Below are 13,631 nucleotides of genomic sequence, written 5' to 3' on the forward strand. Positions count from 1 at the left end.
TTCTTTCAACTAATTTTAAATTTATCTTGGGTTATTTGGCTGTGACCAAGCTGGGGCAACACCCTGAAGAAATTTTGGTCAAACAAACCAACCCAAGTACTTTGTTTCTTTAAGCCTGGTATTTATTTTATCAGTTTCTTTTGCCAAACTTCTATGTTACAGGGATGTAAATAGACCAACACTGGTTGACAAGTGATATAGTGGGGGACAGACGCAAAAACACACACATGACAGGCTTCTTTCAGTTTCCATCTATAAAACCCACTCGCAAAGATTTGATCAGCCTAGGGCTATAGTAGAAGACACTTACAAAAGGTGCCATGCAGTGGGACTGAACCTGGGGCCATGTGGTTGGAAATCAAACTTGTTACCACACAGCCATGTCTGCACCTTCACATCAATGAAGGTCACTGTGAAGCTAAACAATAACATCATCATCATCATCGTTTAACGTCGGCTTTCCATGCTGGCATGGGTTGGACAGTTTGACTAGGGACTGGCAAGCCAGGAGGCTGTACCAGGCTCCTATCTGATCTGGCAAGGTTTCTACAGCTAGATGCCCTTCCTAACACCAATCACTCAGAGAGTGTAGTGGGTGCTTTTTCGTGCCACCAGCACAAGAGCCAGTCAGGTGGCAGTACTATTAGAATTATTATTATTATTATTACGAAACTCACCTTTTTTATTTTTTTTGCCAAATGGAGATGAGGGTGGCGTGGTGGCTTCAACAGACTGATGGACATTTACAGAAGGAGGTGCCGGATGGTAAACTGCAGAAAGATAAACAAATTCAATTAAAGATTTCTGACATAATTAACACAACACTAATGACTTTGTTTTACGTGTGTGGAAGGGGCTTGGGTGTGTTACAGTCAACCCCAGTATTTACCTTAAGTTTATTTACTGAGCCCCAGAAGAAGTTACAGCAGAGTGGCCTTCCTGGGATTTGAACACTGATCATGAAAAGTGAGTAAAACCCAAAAGCATTATATCCAACAATGTGTCTGCTATAATAATAATAATAATGATGATGGTTTCAAATTTTAGCACAAGGCCAGCACTTGTGGGGGAAGGGGTCCGTTGATTACATTGACCCCCAGCATTCAGCTGATACTTATTTTATTGTCCCTGAAAGGATAGAAAGCCAAGTGGGTCCTGGCAGAATTTGAACTCAGAACATAAAGATGGATGAAATACCACTAAGAATTTCAACCAGCCCCCTAACGGTTCTGCCAACTCACCATCTTATAATAATAATAATAATAATGCTTTCTACTATAAGCACAAGGCCTGAAATTTTGGGGGAGGGAGCTACTTGATTAGATCGACACCAGTATGCAACTGGTACTTAATTTATTGACCCTGAAAGGATGAAAGGCAAAGTCGACCTTGGTGGAATTTGAACTCGGAACGTGATGACAGACAATTCTGCCAGCTCACTGCCTTTTTCCATAATAATAATAATTTGTAACGTAGACAAAAGGCTTAATCAGAGAACTTTGGGTGAAAAAAAAAAAGTGTTTGCTTGAAATTAATCCCAATTTGTGATATGTGTGTGTGGAAGGGTGTATTAGAGGAGTTAGATGTAATTCTAAAGATATCAGGGTGGTCACTTTAAGAAATAGGGGTCGGGTGAACATTTAGAATGACTAATGTGAAGATTTATAAGAAACATTTAATACACAAACACACACACATATGGTCTCTCTCTCTCTCTCTCTCTCTCTCTCTCTCTCTCTCTCTCTCTCTCTCTCTCACACATATATATATATATAGAAATAGTGAAAAGAAGGTGTAATAAAGGTGGTTCACTTACTTGGCCTGACAGGAGGACGTGTGGAAGTACTTAGAGTATTTAACATAGGTTGGTGTGCAGGGGGTGGTAACCAGAATGTATGTGGTAAGACTGAAACGAACAAATGAACATGTCTTACTAGAGATCAAATCACGTCTACAGCAGGATTCGATTGTTCTGCTCTTCATAAACACCACACACACATAATCATTTTCCCCTCTTTCACTATCTTCTTTCACTTTTCTTCTGATGATGAAGGACTAACATCTGAAAAGTTAACTCTTCCCCTTCATTTTAAGTGTTAAGCTAATACAATATTTGTGAAAACTTGTCCTTCCTCAGTTGTCTCCAGTGCTCGCAAGTAGTGAATTCATTGGTGGTAAGCTGCATGGCTACAGATCCAATGTTCTTCGTTAGAAGTACATTTATATATATATAGACATCACTAACGTGACTAAGAGAGCTTAGTTAGCTTAGTGATGTCTATACCTTATAGAGTGCTATGCAAAGCTTATCCACAGTTATTGGCTACCTGATGTCATCATATAGAGGAAATGCTCCAGCTACTTAGATATACATCAGGAATTCCATAGTATCCGTAGAGTTTATAGAAATAGAAAATAGAAAGAATGATGTTCTTTATTTAAAAATTGCTACAATTGTTTTGACACATTTTTACACTAGTGAGATGTTTTATATATATACAAGAAATTAAATAACAAGGGAATACAAAATTATGCCATGGCATAATTTCTTCTTCCCTTGTCAGTTATTTAATTTCTTATTACTGCTTTCGACTCAAGTGATGCTTCATTCTAAAGCACGTGTACATTGAGTTCTTACGTCAGGTTATTATTATCATTATACCGAAGTGAAATAAAATATATATATATATATATATATATATCCGAGGGGATGACAAGTCTGAAAGGAAGCATGTCCAGCCTTTAGAGTAATGAGCACAAAGGCACATCTGAGAGTGACTAAACATATTTAATCCATAAATGGAGAAAATCCGTAGACAAAACAGGATATACTTTGTCCGACTAATGATTACGGATTAGATATTTTACATACATAAAAATATACATATATAAAACCAAGTTCAGGCTGAGGAACATAAAACTGAGAAAAATAATAAAGTTAGTAGTTGCTTACTTGATACTCGGCGGTAATCATCCTGGTTAGTGTCTAAATCACAGAAACCACTGTCGGCTGGGCTGGGGGGAAGAGATCCTGGACAAGAACAACACGCAGACATAATATTAATGCATGTGTATATACGTATATATATATATATATACATTAACAAACTTTCACCCTCTCACTATGCATATATAAAATGTGTGTGTGTGTGTGATGAATGAGCAAAAACAATATGTATATATACATTAACAAACTGTATGTAGAGCGAGTATGATTTCAAGTGTATATATTTACAATATCTAAAGTACAAACCCACCTGCTATAAGGATATAAACGAAAGTTATATAATTGCCCTGTCTATAATGCAGGCAAAAAATTTCATATAGATTTATCAATTCACAGCATAAAAGATGTATATTTATAATTGAAGCATTGTCTAACTGGCTCCCGTGCTGGTGGCATGTAAAAAGCACCATTCAAGCATGGTCAATGTCAGTACCTCCTGACTGGCCCTCATGCCGGTGGCACGTAAAAGCACCCACTACACTCTCGGAGTGGCTGGCGTTAGGAATGGCATCCAGCTGTAGAAACCTTGCCAAATCAGATTGGAGCATGGTGCAGCCTTCTGGCTTGCCAGTCCTCAGTCAAATCGTCCAACCCATGCTAGCATGGAAAGTGGACGTTAAACGATGATGATGATGATATATCCCTAAACATGAGCACCATGCAGACAGAACCTTCACAGACACTCCAAATTCCAGGCCTCAGTACCAGCAAGGAATTCTCTTGGCAAAAGCAAATCCTTAACATAGTAGGGACCACATCTCAGACAATACTTTTCCCCCCCAACACAAGGCTGCAGTGGGGTCCATGGTGTAATACTGCTCCAACATCTGGGACAGTACTACTGTCATTACGCACACAAATATTCTGGGATGCATCCAGAGAAGGGCCACTTGATTGAGTGACATTCAGTAATTGAACAAATTCCACCCTTTGGTACACAGGTGTGCTGTGTCCACTCTCAGTCTTTTCTACTACTGCTACTATAATGGCCTCTGTTCAGTGGAGCAGGGTGATTTTATACTGCCACCACTCAGACACTCCTGAACCTTTTTTTCCGTCACTTCTCATCATCCCTTTTGTGTCTGACTCTACTGCTAGACCCTGCACTGACCATTAGCCCCACTCCTTCCTCCCCAGCACAGTGACCCTCTGAAACCCTCCACCCCTTGACATTCATGTCTTTCTTGCAGATGTTGATCAACAACAGCTCAAATAAAGCATTAATGGCATCAGTCTCACCGGAGATTTGACTGTTGTATCTAGCAAACCACTTTGACCAAGTAAAGATTAGGTTGTTAGAATACATTGCGTTGCCAAAGTATGTTGCAATACAATATAATACACCACACAATTGTGGTGTATTATATATATATATATATATATATATATATATATATGAGAAATAAGTTCAAAAAGAACAATTCAAACTTTTTGAGAGGTCCAAAAGGGAGAAAGAATGATTTCTAATAAAAGATTCATCATATTAATAAAAAAACAACCGGAGAAAGTAGTAAGAATAAGAAAATAGTAGTTGGAAAATATCGTTACAGGTATAAAAGATACCATAAACAAGTATAAGAATGGAGAAAATATGTTAAAATCAAAATTGAATTTAATACAAAAGTGAATTCAATACATACGCATGTTTCAAAAGACAATACAAATATTTAAGAAAAAATTATAATAATAATAATTAAAATTATAATTAAAGTTATGCATTTTAATTATAATTATTTTTTTTTCATAAATATTTGTATTCATTTTTGTATTAAATCCAATTTTGATTTTAACATATTTTCTCCATTTTTATACTTGTTTATGGTATTTTTATACCTATAACGAATTTTTCAATATATAGATGTGTATGTATGTATATATTACACAGTGTGTGTGCGTGTGTAGTGCGTAACCTATGAGAGTGTCTTCTTACCTGAATGTGGAGGAATTACAAATGATAGAGATTTGTTATCATAAGTTGCTGTTGGAGAATCCAGGCTGATGAGTGCCTCAACTGCTGCTTGCTGACCATTATTCTCCTGCTGTTGTTCACAGGCATCCACTGCAATACAAAAACAAACAAACGTACAGTATATACACATATACATTGAATGCATATATATAAATTACATATATATATAGACACATACACACATATTCACTGTGTGTACATCATCATCATCATTAAAATACCACTTTTCCATGCTTGCATGGGTCAGATGAGTTTTGTTGGGGCAGGCAGATGTTCTACAGCTGGATGCCCTTCCCGTCACCAACCCTTACCTGTTTCTAAGCAAAGTAATATTTCCCCACGTTCAGACATACCATCACCAGAGACTGGAAAGAAACAACACCATTTGCATCATGTTGCTTATTTATTATTATCAAGACAACGAAACAAACACACACACACACACTGTGGGCTTCTTTTAGTTTCTGTTTAGCAAATTCGCTCTGAAGGCTTTGGTTGGGAAACAAACTTCTTGACTACATAGTCAAGGCTGTGTGCCTACGTGTGTGTGTGTGTGTGTGTGTGTGTGTATAAACATTGACTATGTATGACATGTACTAACATTATGTGTAAGACAGATGCACACACGCATATACATAATGAATAACAGATTCATTATACACACACAGACACGCACAAGACATACAAATAAACACTGGATGTACATAAAATGGTATTTAGTTGTGACTGGTTCTGTTCTGTTTTGGGGATTTTGCCAAGATCAATTTTTCTCAAAACAGAGAGAGAGGAAAAGAGTTTGACAGTCATAAACACACACACATACACAGTCAATGCTTAAACACACACAGGTGTATGTATGTGTGTGCGTGTGTATTTATTATTATTAACTAGTTGAAACTTTGAAGTCACTGTCAACAACATTCTTGTCTAAGAATAATAAATTTGTACTCTACTAAAGTACAGAGTAACCCATCAGATTAATGTAAGATTGTTTTTATTACAAATGAACATAAAAGCAAACATTAACACACACACACACACACACACAGAGTTTAAACATACACATGTTATTTAGAGTGACTTCTAAGGAATTAAAAGCTAATATCAGTTTCTTATGTTATCTCCCCTGAGATATCACCTATGAAGATATTGTGATATATCACCTATCTAGTCAGGTGTCTGTAGTGATATCAACTTTAGAAACCCCTTAAATCAAACAAGAGATGGATCCCTTTTACAATAATCCTTGTTTAATCTGAATCATTTAGTTGAGCTGATAAAGGAACAAGCTAGACAGCCCTGCAATCTGCCAGAAATAACAGTGATATTTCTACATCATACAAGTCTGTAAAAGAAAGGCCATATTAGATAAAGTCCGAGATACATTATGCCAGAAAAACATGCATGATGGTCATGACTGGAACGTAGGTGATCAGGAGCTAAACAGCAGCAGCAGCACGACATTGAAAAATACAGATTGGATGGTCATTAAAGATGTTTGATCACAGGTCAATGAGATTAGAGCTGACCTGGCCTTAAGCAACACTGTTCACTTCTAATTAAATCATGTACCATACCAGTCATAAACTAGGGAGTCACTTGTAGACATTACAATTCCAAAGCAATAAAAACTGGATTTATCTACACAATTCCTCACCCTTTCTGGGAATGCCTTACTAGAAACTCTTACATTGAGTTTCTACAGAACTTAGCGCTGCTCTGTCAGTTTACCAAATAATTTTAATTGCCACCGGACATATTCCAATATTGGTTTCTACTGTGGAGAGATCTGCAAGAACTCCCATTGATTGGACAGAAATATAATCTATCATACTTCATATACACCGAAACGAATATTCCGGTATAGCTGCTGGCTGGCACTGACGCTAAAAGCCAGAACAAATATACGTGGAAAAGACTTCCAGCAATCGTGAGAAAAACCAAACAAAGTGGAAAGAAAGAGAGAAAGAAAGAGAGAAAGAGAGAAAGAGAGGAAGAAAGAAAGAAAGAACAATAGACAAAAAGGAAAGACGTTGGTAGATTGTAAGAACAAAAGAAGTTATTCCTGCCACACACATAGCAGAGAGATCTGATGCCAAAACTAATGTGGGATAACGGCAATGATGATGATGATGATGTGGTGATAACGACAACCAATACAATAGGGGTGAGCTAAGATAGCAGAAGGTACATCATGTGACTCAAAGAAATAGCATCAAGTTGAAATATCCTTAGGGTTAGGTAGGGCAGATGAAGGGTGGGGTGGGGTGGGTGAGGGTAGTCGTGTGCATGGGGTGGGGAAGAAGAGAGAGAGAGAGAGCAGTGCTTCACAAATAAACAACATGCAACTAAGAACTTTTGCATATGTGTGCGTGTGGTTCTATGTTTACGTACACATACATTTGCATGTGTATATATATATATATATATATATATATATATATACATACATATACACACACACACACATATATATACACACACCTGTGCTTATGCACACACACAAAAAGAATAAAGCCATAACAAATACCATTATGGTTTGTTTATAATTTCCCTCCACACACCCACACCCTCCACCTAGATAAGTGATGGAGGGGGGGAGGAGGAGAAAGACTAACACACACAAACACACTGAATAATAGACACATATATATATACATACATTTTTTACATTATGTATACAGACACACACACATAAACTCACTGAATAATAGATGCATATATATATATATGTATATACATACATTTTTTACATATACATATATGCACATGCATATGTGTTTATATATACACACATACACACACTGAATAATAGGCATAATTACATACATTTTTTACACACATACACATACATATATATATGCACATATGCACACACACACACACATGTATGACACTTGGTCATGTAAAAGGGGAGTTGAATTAGATACAAGGTGGAGAGCAAACAGTTCAGAGCTCTCCATGTGGGACACCGTCCCGAGTAGTAGTGGTGGTCATGGTGGCACAATAACAGGGACTCAGTCGACCTCCACCATGCCAAAGGTGTCCAGGATCCGCAGTTGTTGTACGTGTATGTCTGAGCAGATGGACACTGTGGTAACCGGGTCGTCCAATAGACAAAACACAAGCACCAAGAAAACAACTGATGACTAACACACACACACACACACAGCTTGCTCTCTCTCTCTCTCTCTCTCTCTATAACGATGATGCTGATGATATATATATATAGACACACACACACACACACACACACACGTTTTCCCATTCTCCTCTTTATCATCCTTTGAAATCTCAATATCTTATAAACTTTCTCCCTTTTCTTGTTTATTAATTTATTTATTTAACCTACACTACCCACCCCCACACCACCGCCGCCGCCATACCTTTTCCTCTCCCCACAACCACCCACCAACCATGGTAGCAGCGGTGGTGGTGGCGGTGGTGGTGGGTACCTATTGCTGTCTTTGACCAGGCTGTATTTATTTTGCTGCCCACCTTTCATCAAAATAGTTGCCAGCAGCAACAGAAGAATGGAGAAGATTGGGGGGGGGGGGAGAAGTACATTAGCATTGTTGTTATCAGCCCCACCCCCTCCGACCCACGCCCCATCTACTTAAATGTGTCTAACAGGCTTTTTTTTTTTTGCAGGGAAAGAGAAAACCTTCCACTCTGGTGTTCTTCCTTCTGGCATTCTTGCGTATCAGATTCAATTCTTGCATTGTGTGTGTGTGCATGTGTACATAAATGTGTGTGTGTGTGCATGTGTACATAAATGTGTGTGTGTGTGTTATAAGAGTCCCCAGCATTTGACAACACTGCAATAAAAAAACCAAAACAAATGAAATATTTAAGCATTATTCTCTCTCATTTCCTTCGGAACATTCAAAGACTTTTTATGGATCTGTCTATAAATAAATAAAGGAACAATCCTGCCTCACAAACTTCTCTTTCTATCATTGTTAGGATATATTCATATGTATTTACTTATCAACCTAGACACACAGACATTCATATACTTATTTATGTAAATGTGTGTGTGTGTTTGTGTCTTTTATTTGTTGCAGTCACTGGGTTGCAGCCATGCTGGGGCACCACCTTGAAGAATTTTTAGTTGACTGAATCAACCCCCACAACATTTTTTTTTCCTTCTCTCTCTAATCCTGGTACTTCTTCTATCATACATCCACTCTGCAGGGTGGTCGGCGTTAGGAAGGGCATCCAGTTGTAAAAACCGTGTCAAAACAGACACAGAAGTTTGGTGCCAGTCTTCCACCTAGTCAGCTCCTGGAAAGTGGACATTAAACAATGATGTTGACGAACCTGGGACTGAACCTGCAATCATGTGACTGGCAAGTAAACTTCTTGCCATGCCTGTGCCTATATATATGAGTGGTATTGGTATCCAGAAGACCCAAGATTGCAGGCAATGCTATGTAAGTGCTATGGGAGGACCGGAGTTAAACAATCATACGAGTGAGGAGTCTAATGCGAGCATGTATGTTGTAAATAAAATGAGACAACGAAGCCGAAAGGGTGTGAGGAATTTATAGGACATTTATAAAGAGAAACTTAGTCGTACAGCTGTTTCTGGGATATTAGGGATATCCCTTCATCAGAGACAGTATGAGAGAGTTAACTAGAGGGAAATAGTAGAGTTCAATATAAGGAGTTATTTTGGAAAAAGACGGTTATAGGAAGTATAAAGGGGAAATAAGAGAATAAAAGTAATATATATATATATATATATATATACATACATATCTATGTACATATATGTGTGTGTGTATATATAAATATGTGTATAAATATATATGTATATGAGTATATACGTGTATATATATATGTGTGTATATATTTATGCATATATACATTTATGTATGCATGTATGTATGTGTATATATATATATATATATATATATATATATATATATATATATGCATCTGACTAGATATAGATGTGTATGCATGTTTATATATTCATGTATACACCCATTATAATGGGTGATTGAGAGTGGAAAGTAGATGTGAAAGTAGAATGGTACAGACTAATTAACTGAGTCAACCACTGATGATATATGTAGCTAATTAATAATTATGTCAATGTAAGGAGGGAGGGGGGAGAGTGAGTGAATAGACAATGTGTGTGCATACACATACATAAACATATATATTATGAAAGGGTTGAGAGAGAGGACAAACAATGATGTCACAGGGTGTGCCCAGAAATGGTGTGGACACTCATTGTTGTCCTTGGTTACAAGTGGAAACAGGGAACGTGTGGTGGTGGTGGTGGGGAGTCTGCAACGGCTATGTTGCCATAGCAACATGTTGTTGTTTCATGAAAATAGGACCACAGCTCCACTACCACTGCCTCTTTTTCCTCCCCAACTCATTGCTGATGTATAAGAAGATGAATCCCAGTGGGATGAATTGTGGGGGAAGAATGATTGACCCTAGTGTAAGGGAGTAGGATGGGTGGCGGTAGCATGTATTGGGAAGGGGGGGGGGTGTATTGAAGAGAACTCATACTTTGCATGTACCACATCCTCATGTTTCTTTGTTTCTTGGGGGGGATTGATTATATATATATATATATACACACACACACACACACACACACATATATGAGAGAAAAAAAGAAAGACACAGAGATATGTATATGTGTTTGTATGTACCCAATTTATGCCAGAATTAAAAACAGACATGCACATAGAGTACATTAAAGCACATATACGCACCTATATATATATATATATATATATATATATATATACACACACATAGACACACAGTTCTTAAAAGGAAAGCAGTTTAATTAAAAGAGAATGAGGAATGTGAGAATTAATTAGAAATTATATCCCCAAACCCCATCCCTGTTACTGTCCCCAGGGTGGAACAGTTGGATCCAGAACACATTAAGTGTTGTGGAGCTGGGGGGGGGGGCAAGTGTTGTAAGACGAAGAGGTGGCATCATTCATGCTTTTTTTCAAGAGGATAAACTGAAATCTCTCATCAACTGTACATTAAGGTCTTCGAAAAATGTCCCAAACATATTGGTAACCAACATCAACGTGAACTACAAATATATCTATATATATATATAAAACCATACATACACACACATTTGGTGTGTGTGCATACATATACATACACACACATAATAGGTGCACAAACACATCGATATATACATGCATGCGTTCATATATATATATATATATATATATATATATATATATATATATACACCTGCGCCTATATATATATATATATATATATACACACACATATTTCTCTATCCCATGTACCCGCTGCAGATCCTAACACAACCAAGCTTCATTTAATACCTAAAATACACAAACCACATCAATTGTCTTTATTTCTTATGAATTTAAAAAGAAGCTGACAATCTGTGTGTGTGTGTGTGTGTGTACATAGACATGACTGATTTCTGTAACAAACAGCTGTGCATGGGGACTGAACCAAGAACCAAGTGTCTGTGAAGCAAACTACTTCCCCACATGCCTACACACACACACACACACACACACACAAACACTAAATCCCCACCGACACAACCACCACACCATCAAAGAATTATTAAACTTTTTCACATTCAAAGTGAAATGGTAGCATAGCATCCATGTCTATGACTGGAGGTGGGGTGGGTGATACGGGGGGAGTTGAGGATGCTGGTTAATTACATATGAAACAAGAAATTTTCTCAAAACTTAATTATTCCTCAGGGGAAATACAATAATATTAAAGGAATTAAATGTTTTCCTCAAGGAATTTGGTTTCTGTTGAAAGTCTGCAAGAGTTCGGCAACCGATGCAGTCACTAATAGTGTGTTATATACAAGCGTATACATACAAGTATGTATACATGCATGCATATATATAACACACACACACATACATACATGTGGTGTGACAGGTCTATACACACATGCACACTTGGGTGTGTATATGTTTAGTTCTGTGTGTGTAAATGTGTATGCATGTAAGTATGCTTATGTGATTGGTTGCGTGTGTGTGTGTGTGTGTGTGTGTGTGTGTGTGTGTGTGTGTATAGTCATATATGTACATGAAATGAGTATTTGCATACATGTTTATATATATATATATATATATATATATTAAACACTACAGTGACTAATGACTGAGTATATATATGTGTGTGTGTGTGTATACATGGTAGTTAATTAACTGGTGACAAATGCTACATGTGAATATATTTGAAAAAAAAATATATATATATATAAGCCAGTGTGTATATTATGCGACTGTGTGTGTGTGTATATACAGCAGTTAATTAACAGGTGACAATTTCTACAACAAAGTGATTGGGAAAAAAGAAAGTCCATCATCTCAGAGTGTCCATTCAATAGAATGACTAATCAGCTCTCTAAAGTTGTCCCTAATTAGTGTGGACACTGACTAATTAAATGATCCTGTAGTAGCAGCAGCAGCAGTAGTAGCTGTTGTCAACCACCTCTATCTATCTATCTGTCTGTCTGTCTGTCTATTTCTCCATACTCTTGTCACCAACTAGTAACTGAGTAGTAGTAGTAGTAGTAGTTCTCAACCCTTCTATCTGCCTGTCTTTCTCTATGCGACCCCCCCCCCCCCAGCAACTAATCACTGAGTTTAATTCCCTTCCACCTGTCTGTCTTTACAGCAGTTGCTTGGTAGTGCATGTCTGTGTGTCTTACCTGTAAACCCTCCACCACCACCGGCACCACCACCAACACAGTGTGTGTGTGTGTGTGTGGGGTGGCGGTGGCAATGGTACTTCCTACAGTTGATGTAGTTTACAGCAGTCAAATGCAAGTAATCAGCTGATGGCAAGAGGGGGGTGAGGGGGGAACGTTAGAATGTCACAACTAAAAACTGTAGACAATATGGTGGCTCTCCATCCCCATGCCCACCACCCCGGAACATGTAGTTGTGGTGTGACATTACAGGCTGTGTATGCTTGTGTGTGTATATATGTGTGTGTGTGTGTGTACGTGTATGTGCATATATATATATATATATATGTATGTATATATATGTATATATGGTGAAAGAGGTCTCTGTCTTACACATATAAAACTAATGAGGTTGTGTGCATATATATATGGTGAGAAAGACGTGTATATGTCTGTCTCTCTCATATATATATATATATATACATGTGTGTGTGTGTGTGTGTGGTGAAAGGTATGTGTGTGTCTGGCCCTCCCTCTCTCCACATGTACCTGAGGTGTGTTTGTTTGTGGAGGTAGGAGTGGGGGGAGGGGCGGCAACAGTTGAAGAATGCCAGCCCAGTTCCACTTGTTCACTGGTCATTAATTGTCTTAAATAGAAATAGCATGGCGGTGGTGGTGGCGATGGTGGTGTAATAGCTGCATATTAATAGCATGATGACAATGGAAGGAGGGTGGACGATGACGGTGGTGATGGTGGTAGTAATAATAGTAGCATATTAATAGAGGGAGATGATGACAGTGGTGGTGGTGGTGGTGGTGTCGGTTACAGCTTTATTTCCTTTCTGTGCGGAGGGGGGGGAGAGAAAGGCGTGAGGGTCACTTTCCTTTCCTTTGAAGACACAGGAAGTGGGTTCCAGACAATGTTGTGACAATAAAATATATTACAATAATTACAGTATAGG

General features: G+C 37.9%; 1 protein-coding gene across 1 annotated transcript in view; it reads right to left on the reverse strand.

Annotated features, from left to right (window-relative positions):
* LOC106871546 (ETS-related transcription factor Elf-1) overlaps positions 1–13,631 on the reverse strand; it is a 94,897-nt gene that overhangs the window by 51,073 nt on the left and 30,193 nt on the right. Inside the window, exons 2-5 of the mRNA XM_052969109.1 lie at positions 4,938–5,066; positions 2,954–3,031; positions 1,817–1,906; positions 678–770 (exon numbers count right to left, since the gene is read on the reverse strand). Of these exons, the coding sequence (XP_052825069.1) occupies positions 678–770; positions 1,817–1,906; positions 2,954–3,031; positions 4,938–5,066 (390 nt within the window). The remainder of the gene's footprint in view (positions 1–677; positions 771–1,816; positions 1,907–2,953; positions 3,032–4,937; positions 5,067–13,631) is intronic.

This window comes from Octopus bimaculoides, chromosome 7, assembly GCF_001194135.2.
Source record: "Octopus bimaculoides isolate UCB-OBI-ISO-001 chromosome 7, ASM119413v2, whole genome shotgun sequence".
Classification (NCBI taxonomy): Eukaryota; Metazoa; Mollusca; class Cephalopoda; order Octopoda; family Octopodidae; genus Octopus; species Octopus bimaculoides.